The sequence below is a fragment of the Thermobia domestica genome, chromosome 16 (assembly GCF_964235325.1).
Source record: "Thermobia domestica chromosome 16, izTheDome1.hap1.1, whole genome shotgun sequence".
Classification (NCBI taxonomy): Eukaryota; Metazoa; Arthropoda; class Insecta; order Zygentoma; family Lepismatidae; genus Thermobia; species Thermobia domestica.
This window is the reverse complement of record NC_137469.1, coordinates 122,593,679-122,616,387: the sequence shown is the minus strand read 5'-3', so window position 1 is coordinate 122,616,387 and position 22,709 is coordinate 122,593,679. Positions and strand designations below refer to the sequence as shown.

General features: G+C 33.8%; 1 protein-coding gene across 1 annotated transcript in view; it reads right to left on the bottom strand.

Moving 5' to 3' along the window:
* LOC145673387 (lysosomal alpha-glucosidase-like) overlaps positions 1 to 22,709 on the bottom strand; it is a 137,222-nt gene that overhangs the window by 28,685 nt on the left and 85,828 nt on the right. The window contains exons 10-16 of the mRNA XM_081743045.1: positions 19,586 to 19,682; positions 16,024 to 16,262; positions 14,940 to 15,188; positions 11,914 to 12,030; positions 10,147 to 10,246; positions 6,143 to 6,281; positions 1,683 to 1,816 (exon numbers count right to left, since the gene is read on the bottom strand). Coding sequence (XP_081599171.1) covers positions 1,683 to 1,816; positions 6,143 to 6,281; positions 10,147 to 10,246; positions 11,914 to 12,030; positions 14,940 to 15,188; positions 16,024 to 16,262; positions 19,586 to 19,682 — 1,075 coding nt within the window. The remainder of the gene's footprint in view (positions 1 to 1,682; positions 1,817 to 6,142; positions 6,282 to 10,146; positions 10,247 to 11,913; positions 12,031 to 14,939; positions 15,189 to 16,023; positions 16,263 to 19,585; positions 19,683 to 22,709) is intronic.

The following is a 22,709-nucleotide window of genomic DNA, read 5'->3' as shown; positions in this document are numbered from 1 at the left end:
ACTATCCATTGTAGTCGACAGCTATGACGTTAGCTAAGACAAATAGCTCTCTAAGATAGAGCAAAGTAAACTTCTCGTAAACTCGGAATTGTAGCTCACGTTCCAACATGTTGACTTGTCTCCAATCTAATCCGGACTACTCTTCCAAAAGTCTCTCAGTGGTCTTTGTTCGATGTCCCTTCCGGGTTAATATCCTGGGTAGTTGACTGTTTCTTCAGTCTCGATGAAAAGTGCATATTCATAGATTAACCAAAGGTGAAGTGATAATATGAATGCTGACAGGGAAACAATCTGTCGTTTTTATTGATTACGAAATTACATTTGTTGAAGGAATTAACAGACAGCAAGAAAGCTACCTCGTAGGAAAAGTAAATTAACTTAGAAAAAAATCGAAAAGTGATTCAACATTAAATATACAATGATGCTTTTCAGTGCATTAAATTTTAAAATAAAATGTCCAAAATTCCGAAATAAAATGCTTCATTATGTGTCCAATACACATATCTTCACAATTCCATTAATATACTCAGCCGAGATAATCGCTCTAGCTATTTATTACAAATAGCAGAATTCAAAATTTGTCTTCATTCAAAAGTTATCATGTGGACCACCGATAGGGCGCAAACCCCGTTACTCATTAAGATGTTAACAGATTAAGTCTGTTAATGAACTTGTTCGAGATAATCACTCTAGCTATCTATTGCAGAAAACAAAATATAAAAATTCTCTGTTGTTCAACGAACGGACTGTCACCTTTCACAATTTAAGATATTTACGTATTCACTCGATTAATGTACTCGGCCGAGATAATCGTTCTAGGCCCATTAATGAACTTGTTCGAGATAATCACTCTAGCTATCTATTGCAGAAAACAAAATATAAAAATTCTCTGTTGTTCAACGAACGGACTGTCACCTTTCACAATTTAAGATATTTACGTATTCACTCGATTAATGTACTCGGCCGAGATAATCGTTCTAGGCCCATTAATGAACTTGTTCGAGATAATCACTCTAGCTATCTATTGCAGAAAACAAATTATAAAAATTCTCTGTTGTTCAACGAACGGACTGTCACCTTTCACAATTTAAGATATTGACGTATTCACTCGATTAATGTACTCGGCCGAGATAATCGTTCTAGGCCCATTAATGAACTTGTTCGAGATAATCACTCTAGCTATCTATTGCAGAAAACAAATTATAAAAATTCTCTGTTGTTCAACGAACGGACTGTCACCTTTCACAATTTAAGATATTGACGTATTCACTCGATTAATGTACTCGGCCGAGATAATCGTTCTAGGCCCATTAATGAACTTGTTCGAGATAATCACTCTAGCTATCTATTGCAGAAAACAAATTATAAAAATTCTCTGTTGTTCAACGAACGGACTGTCACCTTTTACAATTTAAGATATTAACGTATTCACTCGATTAACGTACTCGGCCGAGATAATCGTTCTAGGCCCATTAATGAACTTGTTCGAGATAATCACTCTAGTTATCTAATTCAAGAAACAAAACTTAAAAAGTCACTTTCCTTCAGGATCATGTAGACTAACGGACATACGTAATTCGCCCTTTCTTGTTAAAATTTTTCTTGTAATAAATTGTATTCAATAACTTTGGCCTATAATAAATAGGTAAAACTAAAAATTCTAGTATGTATTTTCCACTTACCAACAATGGACGATCTGAATTCTCCCCATGTAGCGAAATTATCTCCAGTCCAATGAGTGACATATTTTCCACTAGAAATGAACGTTGAACGACTGACGATAATTCCTCGAAATCCTGTTGATGACTCAATGCCTCTGAGCAAAAAATATAAGACAACCAATTATATATAACGAATAACAATAGAATTTGTGATACCTATACCTCAAGCAATTTTTTTCTAAACTTATATACCCATTACTTTTCCCCAAATCAATAAATCTACTTACGTTACTAAGTTATTTCTACTACAACAATGTACACTCTTGTGCAAGATGATTGTCGAATATCTAAACTGTCTTCCTGTAAGAATATAATTTGAAAATGATTTTGCAGGGTACTTTTAATACTGATACTATGTGTAAAAACGGGAAATGTATTTTTGTGATAAATTTCATAGAAAAAGAATTATAAATACGAAAATTAGAATGAGTAAAACAAAATGTTGCTAAATGGACAAGAAAGTTTTATTTTCGTTTTATTGTTCTTATGTGTTGTTCTTTTGACATGAAATTTGCCACATACATATCTTTGCCGATTATACACATACTAGCGTTATAAAAAAAATACCAGGCGAATTAGTTATCAAATTAAATTCCTGCAACAACATATTTATATAACATGCGACAATAATTTTAGACATGAGTGTACAATACTGTGTTACATGCTAATTGATATGCTACTGTTGTACTCGTTGACATTCAGCCAATCATGTAAGGCATTGTCTTTTTGGTGTTTCAATGCATTGTCAATCCCTACACATGTAGATGGTTTAAGGTGATTAGCGAATGTTTGTTGTTGTTGTGTAAAAGAGTATCAAAATTCTAATCCTTTGTAATTCTGCCCAACAATAATGTGATAATCGTACCGTAACAGTAAATCATAGGGACCGAAAGGACGTCTAGCAAATGTGCTCCTTCAAAATCTTGTTAGTTCTTTTAAATCTTGTTTTGGATCCATAGTAACTGTTCGCTAGACCAGAGTTAAAGCATCGCATCGATGAGGAAAATATAGAAGATAGTTGGATTTTCTCCGAGATCATTTAAATAAGAGAGACTGCCTCTATAATTACATCTCATTCTTGATTCATCTTGATAATCAGGTTGTAGTGCGTCTGATGTGTTATTATGTTTTGATAGTATCATGTCGATGAAGAAAGGAAGAACGTTGTACGATGCAGATTGTGTTTGGTTGATTATAAGTTCGTTATTTTGGCTATTTATGCAATGAACTTCAATCTGTTGCACAGCAAATGCCCTGTGCAAGTTATGTCTTATTGTTGTTTTGCGATTTTTCAAATTGTCAAGTTACGTCCACAAAAATGTGAAGAATTTAAAAAAAAAAAGAAGAAGATAAATTGCACAGGTCTTCATTAATTCTCATAAGTTCCTGGTTCTTTTGTCTTTTGTAAAATGGCAATGAAGCAGAAAGTAATGCTTACGCTGTAATTCGCCAGTGAAAATACTGTACAACATGGATTTTGTCAACGCTGTAGAATAAATTCAGTAAGTTATCACAGCATTTGTCGGTGGTATACACGATTCTAAGTAACATGATACCTGTTTAATCTACAGTGTATCTCTCAGACAACATAATTTGGTAGGGAAAATATTGTAACAATTTTGTCAAAGTAATAAAATAAATTAGGGTAATTATCCCAGCATCAATTGGTGATATACACGATACGAGAAAATGTGATGTTTTTGAAAGGACAAAGAACAAGATAGTGCATGTCTCAGAAAATGTAATTTGGAAGTGAAAATATTGCATGAAGCATGATATTTGTCAACGCTATGTAATCAATTCACGAGTGCAATGCTTAAATTCATAGGACAGTATGCGTCTCAGACAATATAACAGCAATAAGGAAAGTTTGCACTCTAGAATCCGGAAGTTAACTCTCCCTGTCTTAATGAACTCCTATATGACTGTTCGATGTGTTTTAAAATGTTACTTCTGAGAGGAGATTAAAGTGTAGATTATATTAGCAAACTATCAGACTAAACGATCAATTGCACAAAATAGAATTTATCCTGATTCAAGAGGATATGTAAAACAGTATTTCTGTGAGGTCGTTACTCAGTGTAAACAACGTCTATTTAAGTGAGACGGTGAACTGCCATAAGAGTAGGTCTACGTACCAAAACTATACGAAATCCGAAGTTTCAAATTGCATAATGTTATCTCTAGTAATTTAGATGTTATTCCAAATGTTTACTTCCATTGCCAACAATAAATCACTAAATAGTTTAGTAACTAATTATCCGCGTCATTATTCATAGACATAGCAACCGACCAAACATTGTTTACTACAAAACTCCAATATTTATTTCAACTTTTTCAACTCTTAAACTATATGGGATCTTCCATTTCCCACAATTAAAAAGTACTCAAACGAACGAAAACCTATTATTCCGTATAGATCAAAATACCTCAATTTCAAATCAGGTTAACAATACAAATCTCTCTTACAGCTGTATTGGACTAAATGTTTGCCATGACTTTGTGTTCTATAGGTGGTTCTTAGGTCATCTGATTTAACATTTGTCCAATATTTTCCTTTTGATTATATATCAAGAAAATCTCTTATGTGCCAGCGTTACCACTAATTCGTGATGACATCTAAATCAATACTCCATTCAATGAAAGTGGAAATCCTGAAGAAAATATAATAAGCAACTTAATTTCATTCGTTATAAGCAACTTAATTACATTTCATTAAGAAATGTAACAGAAGGCACTTTAAGCGTCATGTTACTAAGAGATGTATCAAAAGGCACTTTAGATGTCGTGTTACTAAGAGATATAACAAATGGCCCTTTAGGCGTCGTGTCACTAAGAGATGTGACAAAAGGCAACTTAGGCAAGCTATAACTATGTAAACTTCGCATAGGTACCTAGGTAGTTAAAATTCAATGAAATATTCTGCGTCTTAGATTGCAAGATTAAGAACTCGTTAATATTTTTCGCTTAACAAAATTATAATTATTTAATCAAAATAACTCAATGTTTTGTATAAATGGGATTAAAATATCGTCATTACAGACCACCTTAAATATTATAGCTACAAACCTAGCACATATTAGGTTCTAGATCTAGAGAACAAATAAAAGTTAGATAATATATATATTGCATCCTAGTATAGTGTACTTCATGAATTAAAGATGTTCGTTGTGCAGTATGTAGTATAGGGTGACCAGACGTACTGATTTTCGCAGTACACTACTGTTTTTCAAAGAGCTGTCCTGCGTGTTGCGAAGACGCATAGAAAATCAAGAAATGTCCTTTTTTAAAATGTCCTGCGAAATATCCTGAGTTAACTTATTTGCAATATTTCAATTTGTTATTCTTTATTCACTACAATTTGAACTACAGGCACTCTTTTTACAGAATAATGAACCGCTGTATTCTTTTTAATTCTTCAAAAGATTAGGGAAGGAGAACAATCAACAAACCATTGTTTTGCAATACATTGTTTTTACTGAGAAGGGCTTGTTGAGATATCGTTAAGGTAGGAAAGGTCTCTTTTTCAACTTACGACTGTGATGCAAATCAATGTAAGTAGAAGGTCCTGCCGGTGTAAATACTTCCTCATTCCTTAAGATAATTCCACGCTCCGAAAATAGATTTTTAAAAAATCCTTAACCCTACACGAAGTTTCACTGTACGTTCATAAAAATAAATCACTTTGTCATTCATCAAAGCACTTGGAGTTGTGTTAAATTCCTTCAATACTTTTGTTCAGTACTTTTCTCTTTTTAAAAAAAAAACGAATTATTAACTTAAAGTTAATCAAATGAAATAAGGACATGTGTATTGCCGACGCAGTAAACCATTATACATAAGTTACTTAATACTATTATATTTGTGTTCTACTTTTTGCTTGTCAGAATCTGGTCACCCTAATGTAGTACCGAACACTATATTCGGTAAACCTTTTACCTATCGACAAGTTGAGTATATGAAATTAGAAATTAAATTTAATATGGGTGTGATATCGTGCATAATACAGTATGTTTCTGTGTTTTGAGGTCACAACATGTTCGAAACTTCACATTACGTTACTTTGCACAAAATTAATGATTTGCTTTTACCAAATAAGTCGAAATCACAAATAAGTAGTTATTCTAAATCGAGTTATTTTCTGCTCTTTGTCTCAACATTAAAAAATCTATAATCTTTCTTTCGAAGTTCCATGTCAATAATGAAATCCTTAATATACTAGTCTAAGACAATAACAGTGGGAAACGATTCTGTATGATGAGATTCCAGGTTACTGCGAGAGGCGAGTATTTATTCACTCCCCTACATTCTGTTGATACGGGGGGAAAACAATCAGCCAACACTATTCCGTATTTGTTTTACCCTCATTCAAATGCAGAAATTAAGATCAAAATACTGTGTTGTAAGGAATATTATCTTACCTTCTTGTAGCTCTGGATTCACTCCATCCAAATAAACTGTGGACATCATAATGTCTGTATTCTCCCTCATTTCCTTGAACTGCAGCCATGCAGAGTGTTTTATCAGCTAAGTGATTCGTGGGACCCATGTTGCCTGCACCTAGACAGGACATTTAGAAACGAGCATAAGTCGCAAATTAAAATTAATAGTACGGTATTTTAGTTTCAAGTTCTACTTCATGTTAGTATGATTAAAATTGCTGCAAGTAGTGACAAGTAGAAAGTACACTAAAAGAAACACAACGTAATACAAGGATAAATCAGTAAGTATGTGCACTCTTATTGTAATCCTCTGTCGGTTGGCTGTACGGCGTTCTGTGCTTCCAGAAGATGGCAACGTTGTCTTAGCTTGTTGCAAGTTTCAGCGTTTTTACTTCAGTTCGCTTTGCACTGTTGCGAAGTGAACATGGCTGCGCCACTATCTGTTCCCAACATATAGCAAGTTCCATAATCCGTTTCTTGTGGTTTCTAGGTGTCTCAGGAGCTGAAATCTAGAGAAGACTTTCAGTACGAAACGGGGACAATTTTTTATCTCGACGAAGTGTTTACCACTGGATCGAAGATTTCAAAAGCGGTCTAGGAAGTGTGAAAGACGTGGAAAGAGCAGACTACGCTTTTCAAGTTTTCAATCCATTGGTAAACACGCAGAGATAAATCATTGCCCCCATATTGTACTTAAGTCTTTTATGGATTTCAATTTCTGGTATACTTTCAGATCACATGAAACATATTACAGAACGTTGTTATTCTGTGGGGTAAACGTCCGTTTACACAACAGGAAACGTCTTTCCATGTCTATGTTAACTACACAACAGCGCAAAATGAACTGAAGTATAAGCAAAGACAATGGTATCATCTATTGACTTGCTAGCGCAAAAATCCGCACAGCGAACCTATAAGGAACTAGAATAAGGGTGCACATACTTATCGACTTACCCCCGTATTTTCCTTAATATAATATACACACTATCTGAACCAATAATTGTTGTGTAAGACGAAAGATTTTGTTGCATGTTAACTTAAAAATTTCACGAATCTGATGTTTTGATTAAAGGGTGATAGGCACAAAATACAATATATATATATATATATATATATATATATATATATATATATATATATATATATATATTGTATTTTGTAAAATAATAATAATAGGAGTGAATAGTCATACATCAAGTATGAAAATATAGCGATACTTTGTAATTGACACTAACTTGTCAAAATATTTTAACTGATTTCTTGGACTCTTTAGGCCTGTAACGTTTTCTGTGCATGCTTAAAAGTCAGGATACGGCTGATTATTTCCTTTTAAAATATATAATCATAACTTTAATTGTCCAGATGTAAAATTAGAAAATTTGAACTACATGTGAATTATTAACATTTGTTTAAGAGATGAAATAAATGTTTGAAATATTCACTGTCATATTAACTTACTCTAAATAAATTTTGATATTCTATTATGCGCAAGGATAGTAAAGCGAAAACGTAATAATATCTCATTATCATCACATTCTTTACAAACATGTTCTAGTTTCAAACACTTTTTATGAAGTCGAATACTGCAATTTTACCTTTCCCGCAACCCTACTGCAAGAACGACCTGTGCTCTATACGAACCAAGCTATAGTACCAATACACAGTTTTGTATTCAACACTTCCAACCCCTAGAAATTTCTTGAGAAGGAACAAAAGCAAATATCAGGAATCCAACAAAGTTCTGTTGGGTTTCCATGCGGTGGCACGGCACGCACCACCTCTAATTTAGAGGTAACAAATAGAGAAGGGAAGGTATTATTAACTGTTTCTATGTATCTATTAAGAGTTGCTGATTGTGGTGAAAACAGGTAAGCGGGGATGTCAGTAAGGAAATGTTTGAAATGTTTAATTACGTACGAGCTTAAACAGGAAGCAGATGCTTGAAAAATTTTCCAAGCATTCACTAGCAAGTAAGCAAAAATTACAATAGTTTAACAAGAATAGAGACGGCGATGAATTCTTCCTCTAGGACGCATTGTGTACAAGTCACAGATGAGGTTCTCAAAGCTACTATTGAGGCTGGTAATGACGAAACACGAGATGCATTAGAAGAAGCATTCAACTCCAGGAATAAACTATTCACCAATACTACTATTAGTTCGAAAATAGTATAAAGAGAAACAATGAGTATGAGACAAATTGACTGTAGCTCTGAAAGCGACAAGAGTAATGTATGCCTTTGTTGTCTCGTCAGGTAAAGGATGATAACGTTGAGTTCTTTACGATAATTTACGGCGTCGTTGTCATTTTTATAGCACATGAACCTACTCTTGAAGAACCAAAAACGCCACCGAATCAACAGAAGATTAGTCCGTTATACTGTATTTTTCAAATATTATGCTTAGCGAATTACCGTTACCTGGTGAGACTATCTAAACAACCATGCCCTAGCAGCAATTAGACACTGAAAATTGTAAAATAAACAAGCGCTTGTGAAAAGCAGAAATGTGATTTCTGCTTCGGGGTAACAGGAAGGTGCAAGCTCTTCGGTCAGCCGAAATACACTTATCTTTGGAAAATGTTCATATATTCTACATATTTCAGGGATATTGCACTGTCAGATGACTACTTGTTAGACAACTCCCTGAGGTTACGACTGTTTCCAACCCTCGTCGAGATTAGCCATACAATGAACGAATTATTTCTTTCATGTTTAGGTGAATTCTCCAATAGTTGTGCCCGTCGTGGTAGGATTCAGCGTGTCAGTAGAGACAGGTTATGGCTATTGATGGAAATAATTTATGATTTTCCAGTATATGCTGTTTCATGCTATCGTTTTCTTTTCTATAGGTTCAACAATCGAGACAAGTTATTAGATATCCAATACAGTGATTCCCGTAGACTATCTAATATCGTAATAAATGGAACTCCTGATGATTTGAATATCTACTAGAGATACATTTGTAGCAAGAATATGTAAGCATATGAGTATTTATTGTTTTGTAAATATCGAGTGTATACTTGCCCCATCGTAAAAACTCTTTCTATCGTACATTATCCGACTTTACAACGCTAAAATTATTTTCAAGAGCATACTTGATAATATGAAGTTTGGGTATGTAAGAATAGCAAGTTCTGAATATTGTATTAAGATTGGTTTTGAAAATTGATACCTAAATATATTTCATACACGATGCAGACATAAGTGTTTAGGATTTCACTATTCCCATGATGACAAAACTTAAAATAAAGACGAAAAATGCTTAATACAATGTCAAAATGCCGAAAATTTTATGATACATGGAATCTGAAATCTTGCTACGGGGTTGATAAATCGAAATTATTAGGAACTCGTTTTCTGATGTAGGTGCTTGATAAATTAGATTACGTACGAATCTTTATTAAAAGGGACATGTATTTTGATATATAAAGTTAACTAACAACTTCAGTATCACTAGAAACTCCTTCAGTTGCAAACACTTGCAAAATTTGCCCAAACAATTAAAATTGCCAGGTAATAGGCTGAGAATAGAAAGGAATTTTCACGCAAAACCGATTAAAAGGTATAAGAAAATTCGGTAATCAAAGTTCTTTTCTGAAGCATATGTGGTCAAATGTCAAACCTTTAGATGACGGTTGATCCGTTTGAAGATTTACACAATTAGAACCTCATTTTTTTAAAAGAAAAACGCCTTATTTGCTCTTTTAAAATATCCAGTCCAAACGTCATGACGTTTTGACGGGTTCATTCGACAACTTACAGTTCCTTACTAGGAAGCAAAAAATTCAAACAATAATGTCCCGTGACACACTGAAATTCCTTGATCCCCTAAAAGCACACACACGATATGCTTGCTTGAATCTCTGAAAGCGGTCACTGACATGTTTTAAGAAGCTCCCAATGTTTTCTTTTATCAACCTTTGAGATAATATTAAGCGATTGTCTATTTCGTCTCAATGGCAAAATAATAGAAAATACTTACGTGGTAAATACGGAGGATTATCATAAGGATTTTCAGGACAATCTAAATTCCTTGGGCTGTTCTTTTGATCTGTGTTGAAATTTGATGGTTCATTCATATCCTGAAATGAGTTATAAAAACCAAAGGCATTTTCACTATATATATTATAGTATACTAATGCAAAAGTGGCTTGAAATATAATGTAAATACTTTATTTAGATATAATGAGTTTTCGAATGAGAAAGAAATTTGCAAGTTATAACATGAAAAAGAAAACAACTAAGAAACTAGTTTTTTGTAGTTTCCCTTCATTTTATGCACAGCTTAAAGCATCTAAAACCAATTTGACATATCTATACAGTGATCTAATAATATTCTGTTAACATTACAAGTTAATGTAAAAACACCGGAATGTAAAGGCACCAAAACATGCAAATTGGTTCATAGGTAACTTAAGAAGTAAGTGTATGTATTTTCAGTTGAACATCACATACTGTCCATTTAAGAATCTTATATTAATCATCAAAATGAAATAATTCAAATTTCATATGCACTGAACCGCTAAATTGCAAATCCCTCGTTCGCGAATAAATAGCTTTATGAACAAGTTTTGTGAACAATTTTTGTTACAGCTTACGAACAGTATTTCGGGATAGGAACGCACATACACGCCTGTACCCACAATTCTATGCACTAGAGAGATCGAAAAATTGAAAGTTTGAGGACCCGTTTGCGGTAGTGTGGCAAATTGTACCTACATATAGGTATTACCTGTGCAAAATTTCAAAACCCTAGAATATTATTTTATGTTCTGGCAGGGATGCAAAATTTTGAAAATCCGTTGAAAAATTCACAACATTTATCTCCTTTTTTTAATTTTTTGATACTATACATTTATCACAGAATCTTTCATGATAATAACGAAAAGTTGCGTTCAGATATGATTTCACCAAAACTTCACTCAAGAAATAAACGAGCACCTCTGCTGGAAGAAGTGATATCGATAGAAGGTATATTTACTTACTTCTTGACAAAAGTATAATTTCTTCCACCTCCAAGGAACCTTATACTATTACTACTACTACTACTATAATAATAATAATATTAATAATAATAATAATAATAATAATAATAATAATAATAATAATAATAATAATAATAATAATAATAATAATAATGGTATGTTCTTAATATAAAAATAAATACTTGCTTACAACCCAGAATCCTAACTGCTGCAGTTTATCATACAGAAACTCCGATATAAACTGAAAAAAATGAAATGAAATCTTTGAGTTTTACGTCCCACGTTTATGCCGGCTAGGCTAAAGGAGACGGTGATGATGAGAAATGAATGAAATGGTGAAATTGAGAAAGTGGGAGGAAACGAGAAAACCCACGCACATTGTGTTTGTCCACAACAAAGTCCACTTGTCGCGGGCTGGGATAGAACCAGGGACGCCAAACACCAGAGGTGAAAGCTCTACCACTGAGCCACCGCGGCCCCAAACTCCGATATAGTGATCTACTAATCAATTTCTTGTTTTTTTTGATACTGATAATTGATTTTGAAAATACTTGGAATTATTACTGCCAAGCCGATCTTCTATGTAACATAGGTTCATATCTAAGCAGCTACAGTTCTCTAACCCATTAATCACTGGTTAAGTATCTTTACCAGGTTAACGGCTCAATGCTCATAATAGGAAAAACACATTTGGTTAAAGTGTGTGTGATTTAGATCTAGCCTTGCTAAACAACAACAACAAACAACAAGAAGTTATTACTTACAATCCAAAGACCTGAGTATGGCAGTTTATCATGCAGCAGTTGCAATTCGCTGACCCACCAGTCAATTGTCGAATTTCTAAAATAATCAGGGAATCCAGTATCTTCGCTAGGCCAGACCTGTAGGGAAGATTTAGAACTTTGACATTTTGCCATCGGACGAAAAATAAACTAACAAAGAGAAAATTCAAGAACTTCCTAAATAGTATTCATGCTCTTACTTCAATTTGTTATAAACAAAATCACACACTTTAAAAGTGCAGAAACAAATTAAGTACGTATTTTAATTCTCTCATTAAAATATAGGCAACTAACTGACTAAACTAACTCTGCAGCCTTTGAACCCGGAGATTCAATGCTGCGTTCATAAAAGCTCTCCACTGACTTCTATCCTTGGCCAATTGTTTCCAGTTTTTACTTTGTATTCTTGTTTCTGTCAGATCCATCTTAGTATTATCCTCCCATATGCGACAAGGGCTTCCTAATGGTCGTTTACCAATTGGATTTCAAGTTAAAACTTTGAAAACTTTCCTACTTTCTTCCATTCTGGCTACACGACCTCCCCACCTGATCCTCCTAGACTTGATTATCCTAACAATGTTTGGTAAACCGTATAAAATATACAGTTCCTCGTTATAATGTTTCCACCAGTTCCCGTTCCTACTAAGAATATTTTCTTTATAATTTAACATACTGCTCATATTCAATTAAATAAATCAGCTATCAAAACAACGCATATTATGATATGTAAGCCTATAATTTGTAACTGCTTGCCATCATGTATCTAAGAACCATATAAGATAATACTGGTAATACAGAGTTAGTATAAATGATTCATTCGTTTTGAAAGGCTATATTTTAAAAACTATTACATGTACACACATGAAAGATATATGAAAACAGCCACAAATTCACCAAGTTTGTATTCAGTTTGTGTTCCAAATCCAGGTGGCAGCACGAGGGGAGCATAAGACGGGGCACCCCCTCATTGGCACATCCTGCATCGCTGGATTGGTGAGAATGATCTAGCTTTGTTTCCTGGCCTCCCAAATCTCCTGATTTAACGCCCTGTGACTTCTTCCTGTGTGGGTACGTTTAGCACCTTGCTCACGTACCCAATTACCAAATCCTTAGTGTAGTTCAAAGAACGTATCAGTGCTGCAGTGCAGACAATTGGCAGGACTATGCTACAAAATGTATCGAATTGGCTCGAGTATCGTCTGGACGTGTATCCTGTTACCAAAGCGGCACATGTTGAACATTTGGAGAGGGTGTATAAACTTGGTGAGTTGGTGGTTCTTTACATATATCTTTCATGTGTGTACGTGTTATACTTTTAAAATATAGAATTTTCAAAACGAATGAGTCATTTATGCTAACTCTGCAATAATCGACCTTTGTAGTTTTAACTAAGCCATATATTGTTTCTTAGCTCAACTTTAATTTGAAAGGAACTTACAATATTCTACTACCAATAGTAGTCGAATTAGGTCAGTGTGAGCCCGTAAGTATGGGATACTGAAAGTAAATTAATTAAGAACAGGTACGTTTGGAAGTATGGGATACTGAAAGTAAATTAAGTAAGTGCAGGTACGTATGAAAGTATGGGATACTGAAAGTAAATTAAGTAAGTGCAGGTACGTATGAAAGTATGGGATACTGAAAGTAAATTAAGTAAGTGCAGGTACGTTTGGAAGTATGGGATACTGAAAGTAAATTAAGTAAGTGCAGGTACGTATGAAGGGATACTGAAAGTAAATTAAGTAAGTGCAGGTACGTATGAAGGGATACTGAAAGTAAATTAAGTAAGTGCAGGTACGTTTGGAAGTATGGGATACTGAAAGTAAATTAAGTAAGTGCAGTTACGTATGAAAGTATGGGATACTGAAAGTAAATTAAGTAAGTGCAGGTACGTATGAAAGTATGGGATACTGAAAGTAAATTAAGTAAGTGCAGGTACGTTTGGAAGTATGGGATACTGAAAGTAAATTAAGTAAGTGCAGGTACGTATGAAAGTATGGGATACTGAAAGTAAATTAAGTAAGTGCAGGTACGTTTGGAAGTATGGGATACTGAAAGTAAATTAAGTAAGTGCAGGTACGTATGAAAGTATGGGATACTGAAAGTAAATTAAGTAAGTGCAGGTATGTATGAAAGTATGGGATACTGAAAGTACATTAAGTAAGAGCCCGTACTTATAGAAGAATGGGATACCGAAAATAAATCAAGTATGAGCCGGTACGTATGGAAGTATTGGATACTGAAAGTACATTAAGTAAGAGCTAGTAAATATGGAAGTATGGGATACCGAAAGTATATTAAGTAAGAGCTAGTAAATATGGAAGTATGGGATACCGAAAGTAAATTAAGTAAGAGCTAGTAAATATGGAAGTATGGGATACCGAAAGTAAATTTGAAAAAAATAATAATACCACTTGTTAAAATTTAGTATAAGCTCTACTGCATTTAAATTATGTCAAGTATACACTCGTTCATATGTCATTTCTTTTTATCTTAGGTTTACTCCCTTGTTAGATTGAATTGCATTGATGACTTCAGTTTTTAATAAACATTTTACATTGTATTTATTTATCAGTAGAGTTTTGCATGGGAAAAATAATGTTTTATGCATAATATTTCATTAAAACCTTTTTAAACAGACAATATTAACCTGCTTCAGCGAAGACGCTAAAAAGAAGAAAGTAATAATAACAATATATCTTAAAAGCATAAAATAATTTACTGCTATTATTTATTTTAAAAAATAAGTCTGTGCCAAACCAAACAAATTAATGTTTCATAAAATTACCATCTAAACTGATTTTATATTACACATAAATTTATTTGGCTTGGTACAGACTTCAAAAATGCTTATAGACAATAGTAATTATTATTTCTTTAAGACCTTTATTATTATTATATTCTAAGAACATTTAATGTATAAAATTTGGAACATCTGCCAAGCTGTAAAATGGGTTCTTCTCACTTGTTTACACGATGTGTGAGATGATTCTGCTTCATTTACTTACATGTCCAATCATGTAAGAGCCATTATTTATATCCGCTGGCCATCGTATGTAAGCATCGGCAGACAAGGCATTCTGATGAGTGGTGTAGTTCTGTCTAGTTGTAGGAATGCCAGGATCCAGGATAATGACAAACCGAAGTCCTTGGTCTCTTTGTTCTGCCATATAATCTGGGAGACCTCCAAAATTCTGCTGGTTGTAAGTAAAATCTCCATATGCGTCCATGTAGTCGATGTCAAGATATTGAACATCCTGGGTGGAATAATAAGAAAGATTCTGTTAGTATTCTACTAAATAGTAATGTGTCCTACATTTTCTATGCAATAAAGAAACAACTATTCAATGATTTGTAACCAACCACTAAGGAAATCTCAAGAGTTATACCCAAACTAACTCCATAACTTAAGAAACACAAATATTTATTGGTTCAATTGTCACTTAGTTTAAAGTTTTCTTGATAATACTTTATATTGTTATAATCTTCCGTTAGGCGCTAATGCATCAAAATGTCAAGTGCAATCAACTTACTCTCTTTGAAACTCCATTATCATCATCATAGGTATTCTGCCAGTATTGGCAGGTCTTTTGCCATAATTGCCAGGATTGCCAACAGGAAAATCCAAATTGGACATAATTGCAAATCAACATGACACCTTTTAAACATACCAATAACTGCTAGATATTTGAACTGGGTTTATATTACACGTGAAAATAAAAGACAATTTCAATTATATTATTTTGCGGGGAAAAGATAGGTAAATAACGCGTTATTAACATATTTTTGTTCAACTTTTTTCTATTACTCTAAATCACATGATCCAATCTTCCTGATAACTGGAATGACAAAATAAATAAATAAATAAATAAATAAATAAATAAATAAATAAATAAATAAATAAATAAATGATCAACCAATCTTGTATTATAGGCTGAAAGAAAATTGACCACCCTTGAAACTAAAAGCTTCGCTTTTGCTACTTGTCCAAAAGTAAACGTACAGTTCATAGTCTCTAGGACAAGATTAGATTCGTGTCGCTTCCGCACAATTCCCAATTTATATGCTGAATAATCTATTTATAAACTTCACCTGTGGGATGGAGCAGTTTCTAGTTCGGTCCACCACATCGATAACTTCATCTAGATTTGAGTATCCCCATCGACTTAGTTGAAATCCTAGACCCCAGTAAGCAGGCAGGACTGGCCTTCCAATTAGATCAGTAAACTGAGAAATGACAGATTCTGGTTGCGGCCCCAAAAATATAAATATATCCAGAATGCCTCCAATTGTTCTATATGTCAATGATGCGGGTCTAGATAGCTGATACTCTGAAAAACAGAAGTGCATATATTGTTGTCAGCTTAACTTTGTAATAGCATGATAATATCCTTATTAATATTTCTTTATAATATATGTGGTTTCCGTTACAAGATAAACAACAATTGTCCTTATGCAGGCTAGATGACTGCATTGAGATTAGCTTCATTTTCCTTTTTCAATTGTAGTTTATGTTTCAAGTCTGCCATACGGATAAGGAGAGGACAACTAGTGATCACTTGACAAGATTCGCAGTTTGCTACAAATAAAAAGTAGATTCGTAGATTCAAAGATTGTATCACACTTGCTTCTAGCTTAAATACAAAACAAATACAAGCCCTGGATGAACATTGGACGAAACAATAAAGTTAACTAATAGTGAACCATTTTCAAAACACTAAAACAAATCGAAGGACAATTGCAGATTTAAAAAGGAAAACACACAAACTGCGCCAAAGTTATGCATTAAATACAAATAGTTATCATCGAGCATTGGAAATTCCTTGTCACTTGTACCAGGCTTATACACGCAAATCTATTCTTGAAGAGCACTTTCTCGTAGTTAAATGGTTAATTAGTGCAATAGAACCGGAACTGGTCTTGAGAAACTATGTCAACTCGAATAAAACCAATTTTAAAATGGTAACGTATTGTCGTAGAAACTATTTTTGTTGAGAGCTTATGTCTAATACATTCTCAACAATGAGTAATTTTTACTAGACTTATTGTGCATTAAAAATTGTTTCCTGAAATACTGTTTTATATGGAGACAATACAAGTTTTATAGCTTATGAAATCTCCCGCGAGGGAGATGAATAGAATAGAAGATATACAGAGATGTGTGTATTTATACATAAAACGCAAAATCATACAATATAAGCACAAGCGCATATACAAGGTGGTCCGGAAGTGAGCCTACCCCCTTTTAGTTTCAACAGTACAGTGTTAGTTATGGTAGAATGTCTGTACACAGTTACCTTGAGGTCTTAACTGTCTTATAAACATCTGTATGATCACCATCCATGTCGTAACACAACTGAATTCGACGTTTCCTGGCCGCTGGATTCAAGATGTTGTGCATCTTCACCAACTCCCTCTGCCTGTCCTGATCTGACGACACCAGACAATGCTCTCTGGGTTTCATAAAGCAACAAGTAAGAAACAATCGATATCACACAACGTAGGAATTACGAGCAGCTGTGGAACACGCCTTCACCCTCGTGGCTCCAGAGTACCTCCGTAAAATATCTGCGAGAACTTGGCGGAGAATTCAGCTGTGTTACGACATGGATGGTGATCATACCGATATTTATGACTCTTAAGACTTCAAGGTAACTGTGTACAGACATTCTACCATAACTAACACTGTACTGTTGAAACTAAAGGGGGTACGCCCACTTCCATACCACCCTATACATACAGAACCGTCGCTTCCGCGTGTCTGTGTAATAAATGGGACAAATAGTAGTCCAAAGGTGCAATGTTCCCGGATTATGAGGGATGTATTTACATTTCCGAACCAAGTAAGATATTGATGAGAAGTTGATTTGGTGTCGCCATGAAAGATAATTACTCTTCTACAATCCATGAGCATTGCTAAACGATTTTAAATGTTTCCATATACTGTTCCAGTTGCGATAAGTACACAATTACATTAAGCGTATAACTAGACGGTTGCAATTCGCGATGAACGTTATCTTGTGTAGCACACCGAACGCAGAAATAATCTTCTGGTGCAGTGATGGTTTTGGTTGTTTGGAATGTTCTCATAAGGAATCAACTAATGATGACGCCCCTTGGACATCTCTTATTATACTTCAGCACATTCTATCCAGAAGTAGATCATTCCCCTAACGAGACACCAAAGGAGTCTGGACATTTGCTTTGTTGCTTTTAGAATCGCAACCAACCTATGTAGGACTCATTGTCTCACTTGACACTATTTCCCAAGCCTCTCTTGATACAAGGGTTTTCAGACAGTGAATTTTACAATTATACATTAATTTGTGTTTCGGCTCTCGTTTAATGTGCTTCAATATTGTTATTTTGGTAACCTAACTGTTTTTATTGGACAATATTATATAATACTTCTATCCTCATTTGAGTATAGAACGGTAATATGAAACTTAAGATAAGCTATTAGATGTTCATTGAAGGAATATTCAGGTCACCAACACCTACAAAATAAAACGAAATATGTACGGTGCAAACGATTTACGGACTTGATTCGACAAATTTGTTGGAATAGATTAAAGTTCAGTTCTTAATAATACAGTGAAACCTGTCAACTTGGCCACCTCTATAAGTTGGCCACCTGTCTATCTTGGAAGTAGGCCACACTGAAGCAATGTTTACCCTATGATGATAATGATAAATTTACATGTGTATCTTGGCCACGCAAAATTCAGTTTTGTTATTTTTCTTAACTCTTTCGGATTCCCATATGAGAGGCAGATGTTCTGTATTTGTGACTGAATACAAAGAAGCATAGATTCGCACGATTTGTTCTTGGAGGTCAATGGCCAGAACACTATCCCTCATAAAGAGGTGGTGAAGGAAGGTGTGAATAAGAAAAAGCACGTACAGGAATTCAGGAAATGGTTGTACGTATTTGTTTACCCTGTCTGTTCTGGTAAAACCATTAGCTATATCAACTCCTCTCATCAGTGGGGAGCTTTAGTAATTCCGGAAAATTCTCAAGGTTAAAACTAACCATCTCAATTGTCAACTATTGGCACCTGTCGGCTTGTCACGAGGGAAACACTTCTAGCTCATTAACAAGAGGTAGTTAACTACAATATTAGAATGTGCATATCTGCCAAAAAGAATAAAACAAATACGTCTAGAATGAACCACCATTCAGTAACAACTGAAAAGAAGTCATATAAATTGCATATGCATTTCTCAATTTATAACTTAGCTTTTCTTGTTTTCAATCTGAATAACTCAGTGTGCTATAATATCAATTTCAATAAACTACGTACATACGCTTCTATTTCATGGTTATTTGTGTTATTGTGTTTTCAATCCGAATAATCCAATGTACCAGACTAGTTTTCAGGAAGAGAAAGGTATGCACATATATTAAACATACTATAGTTATATTTTCTAGTACTGTATATTTTTATGATTACTCTATATACATTACTTATAAGTAGCTGTCGTGCCACTGCTTATTAAAATTTTACAATCAATTAATACTAGAAATCCTATTCTAAAAATACACAAATCACACTTATTTTCTGTAAGTTGGCCACTTTTCGATGGAACCGATGGTGGCCAACATAGATAGGTTTCACTGTAATTGTGATACTTCTTAATATTACAACCTTACCTTGAGCATTGCTGTTGAGAATGAGTACTCCATGCGAATTGCCATCATTCTCAATACATTCGTAGAATGGATGAACTCCATACAGATTGATTGGTCTCTAAAAATTAAAAAAAGAAACATACAATGTAGAACTAGATATAAAAAATATTATATACGAAGTTAAGCATAATTTTTGTATAATCTTAGACGTAAAATTCGATACAAAATTGTCCACAATAATTTGTATAAAATTCAGTAAAATATCACAAATTATTTTGTACACAAGACTGTATATAACATTTCGTACTAAATAACGTGTCTTTTTATATGATCTTCGACATTAAACAAGATACAAAATTGTATGTAACATTTTATATGAAATTAGGCGTAATGGGTATGCAAATTGGGATAACGTTCTATAGAAACTGAGCATAATATATGAAACTGAGCAAAATATTCTATATGAATATAGATATAATAGTTATAAGTACAAAACAATCCATTGTGGTTCGCTTCATAAAATTCAACCTTTGAATATGTTTTTTTTTTTTTTTTTTTTTTTCAAAATTTGAGGATCTATCGTACGAAACTAACTACTCCAGGTTCCAATACCCAATCACCCTCGAAATAGTCTTCTTCCGCATGTATATACAGAACCCAGTTGTTTTGCAATAGCTCGAATTCTCTATGGGAGCCATTTCTTGAGAATATTGTTGAACATTACAGATACGCCTACGATTCTTGCTTGATATCTTCAAGAGTGTTCAGACACTGATCTTTCAATCTCACTTTGTGTAGTCGAAAAACTGAAAAATCGGCAAGAGATGAGTGTAAAGGATGAGACACTTTTGTCATACATTACATGATGTCCAGCGTGTGCCGCATTAGAGCGTTAAGAGAAATTTAACGACAAATTTGACGGAAATATGGTGCACGCCCTAATTTTCTGCCATATTACAAACCTACCTGTAGCAAGGTCAAAACATTTTGTGAATAGTACTGTGCCGATCTTCATACACAAGCTGATTCATTATCTCGATGGTCAACAGGTGTTATAGATGTTTTGCGTACTCCTCGTTACGATGAAGGTTTGTACTGTACTTTATTAAAACGACAATCTCACCCAAACACTTCCAAACGACCGAGGAACACTTATGGTTTCGTCAATACCTGTCGCGGTTTTACCAAGTTTCGGGCATGAGTTCTTTTCAAAATCCATTTCTCGTAATCCAAACCCGTAGTAAAAATAGTCAGAAGTACATTCATTTTTTTTTTTCAAAATAAAGCATAAAAAATAAAATCTTTCAGTTTTACATCCCACGTTATGCCGTGTAGGTCAAAGGAAACAATGATGATAAGAAATGAATGAAATGGTGAAAGTAGGAGGAAACAGGATAACCCAGAGAAAACGAACACGCACTGTGTTTGTAAACCACGAAGCTCATTTGGCGCGAGCTGAGACCGAAGTACGGACCTCACGCACCAAAAATAAACGCTGTACCACTGAATCACTGTGATCTCACATATAAGATTACAGCTCAGACACAAATCCATCTAGCAAGTACGCTTCACATGCTAACACACGATATAATTGACACTGTTACCGAGTATCTTAGTGAACGCTGTCCCGAAAAATTTGAATAACCCTCATAAAAATATTTCTGCAAATCGAAAAATATTATAATTCAACAGAATTAATACAATTGTAAAAGTCAATACAGGTGTTATGCTTTCAGTAATTTATTATTACAGTTTCAATTTTATGATAAATGTAATTGTCATAATTTCATTTCTACAACTTTTATTCTAATACTTCAAAACTTTTACCTACTATGAAACACGTACTTCATTCTACCGAATAATAATCTTACTGCATTGCTATCAGAAAACGATAACTTAGATTTGCAATGCTTCAAGTAATTAATAAATTATATGTAAATGTAGATAATAAATTTTTAAAAAATGGATGAAAAATTGAGAAGTTCGAAAAAATTGAGGAAAGGTTACAAACGTCTAAGCAGAAGTACTTAGTAGTTTAGGAAAAAAAAAACATGGAAGAATTTTATGCAGTTTTGCCAACTGTTGGTAAGAAATTTACGGAAGAGTTAAATTTTTGGCGCGTAGATTTCGAAGATAAGTAATATATCAAAGTAGATAAAGTTCAACGCGCATGTAAAGAAAATTTCAAAAAGTATACCTTCGTAATATAGTCCCAAATTGATAGTAAACATCTTAGGTTAGCACCTACGTAGGTTTGATCCCAGCTGACTACAAAATTTTTGTGTTAAAGTAGCAGCATAAATACAAAGAAAGTGAGCAAATGTATTAACTTTGTGTCGTATTTTAGGAAAGGCGATAATAAGCCATATGTGCCTTTACATAACGTTTTTGCCGGAGTCGAGATTCTCCCTGCTGCGACGTATAATTATGAAAAAAATGTGTATCGTATACGATAAATGCTGTTTTCTGTTTACGAAAATTGTGGGGGTTGAGGTATTGCAAGAGCAATGAAAACAGAAAGTAGTATGTTAGAAGGCATCAACATTTCAATCAGTTGGATTACTCACATTCAGTTTCGTATGTTAATTTTCAAACTAGGGAAGCAAGTAAATGTTAGATGCTATGGTAACCAGCTACTTAGTGAAGATGCATTAATATGTATCACTCACTATTAGCGCGAAATACTTGTGGAAACTTAAAGAACTGGTTGCAAAAAAAAAAAAAAAAAAAATAGGTGCAAGCGCAATATCATTCCAAAAATACTCTGAAAGTAAGTAAAGTAGACATAAAGTAAATATTTTTAAGATACAAAATGTTATCCGAAACATTTTGTGCGTGTCAAATTTTCAGTGTTAAAATGATTAAATTAAACTTTTCAAGGTATTCAAAATTCATGAGGAATATGCAACTTATCGTCGCTCGTTTTGTAAGAGATTAAATAGCCTTAAACCTAAGTGGGATAATCTATATCTTAATAAGACCTTTCTCTTTCAAGTGTTTATGTTGTAGTAGCAAACATAAATTACACACAAAAAGAAACCATAGTTGCAAGTAAATGCAATAAAAATGCAGGTCACCAGCTGATTGTTAACATAAGTTTGTGTGCAGGCGATGAGAACCTACAAATAAAACAACGCCATTAAAT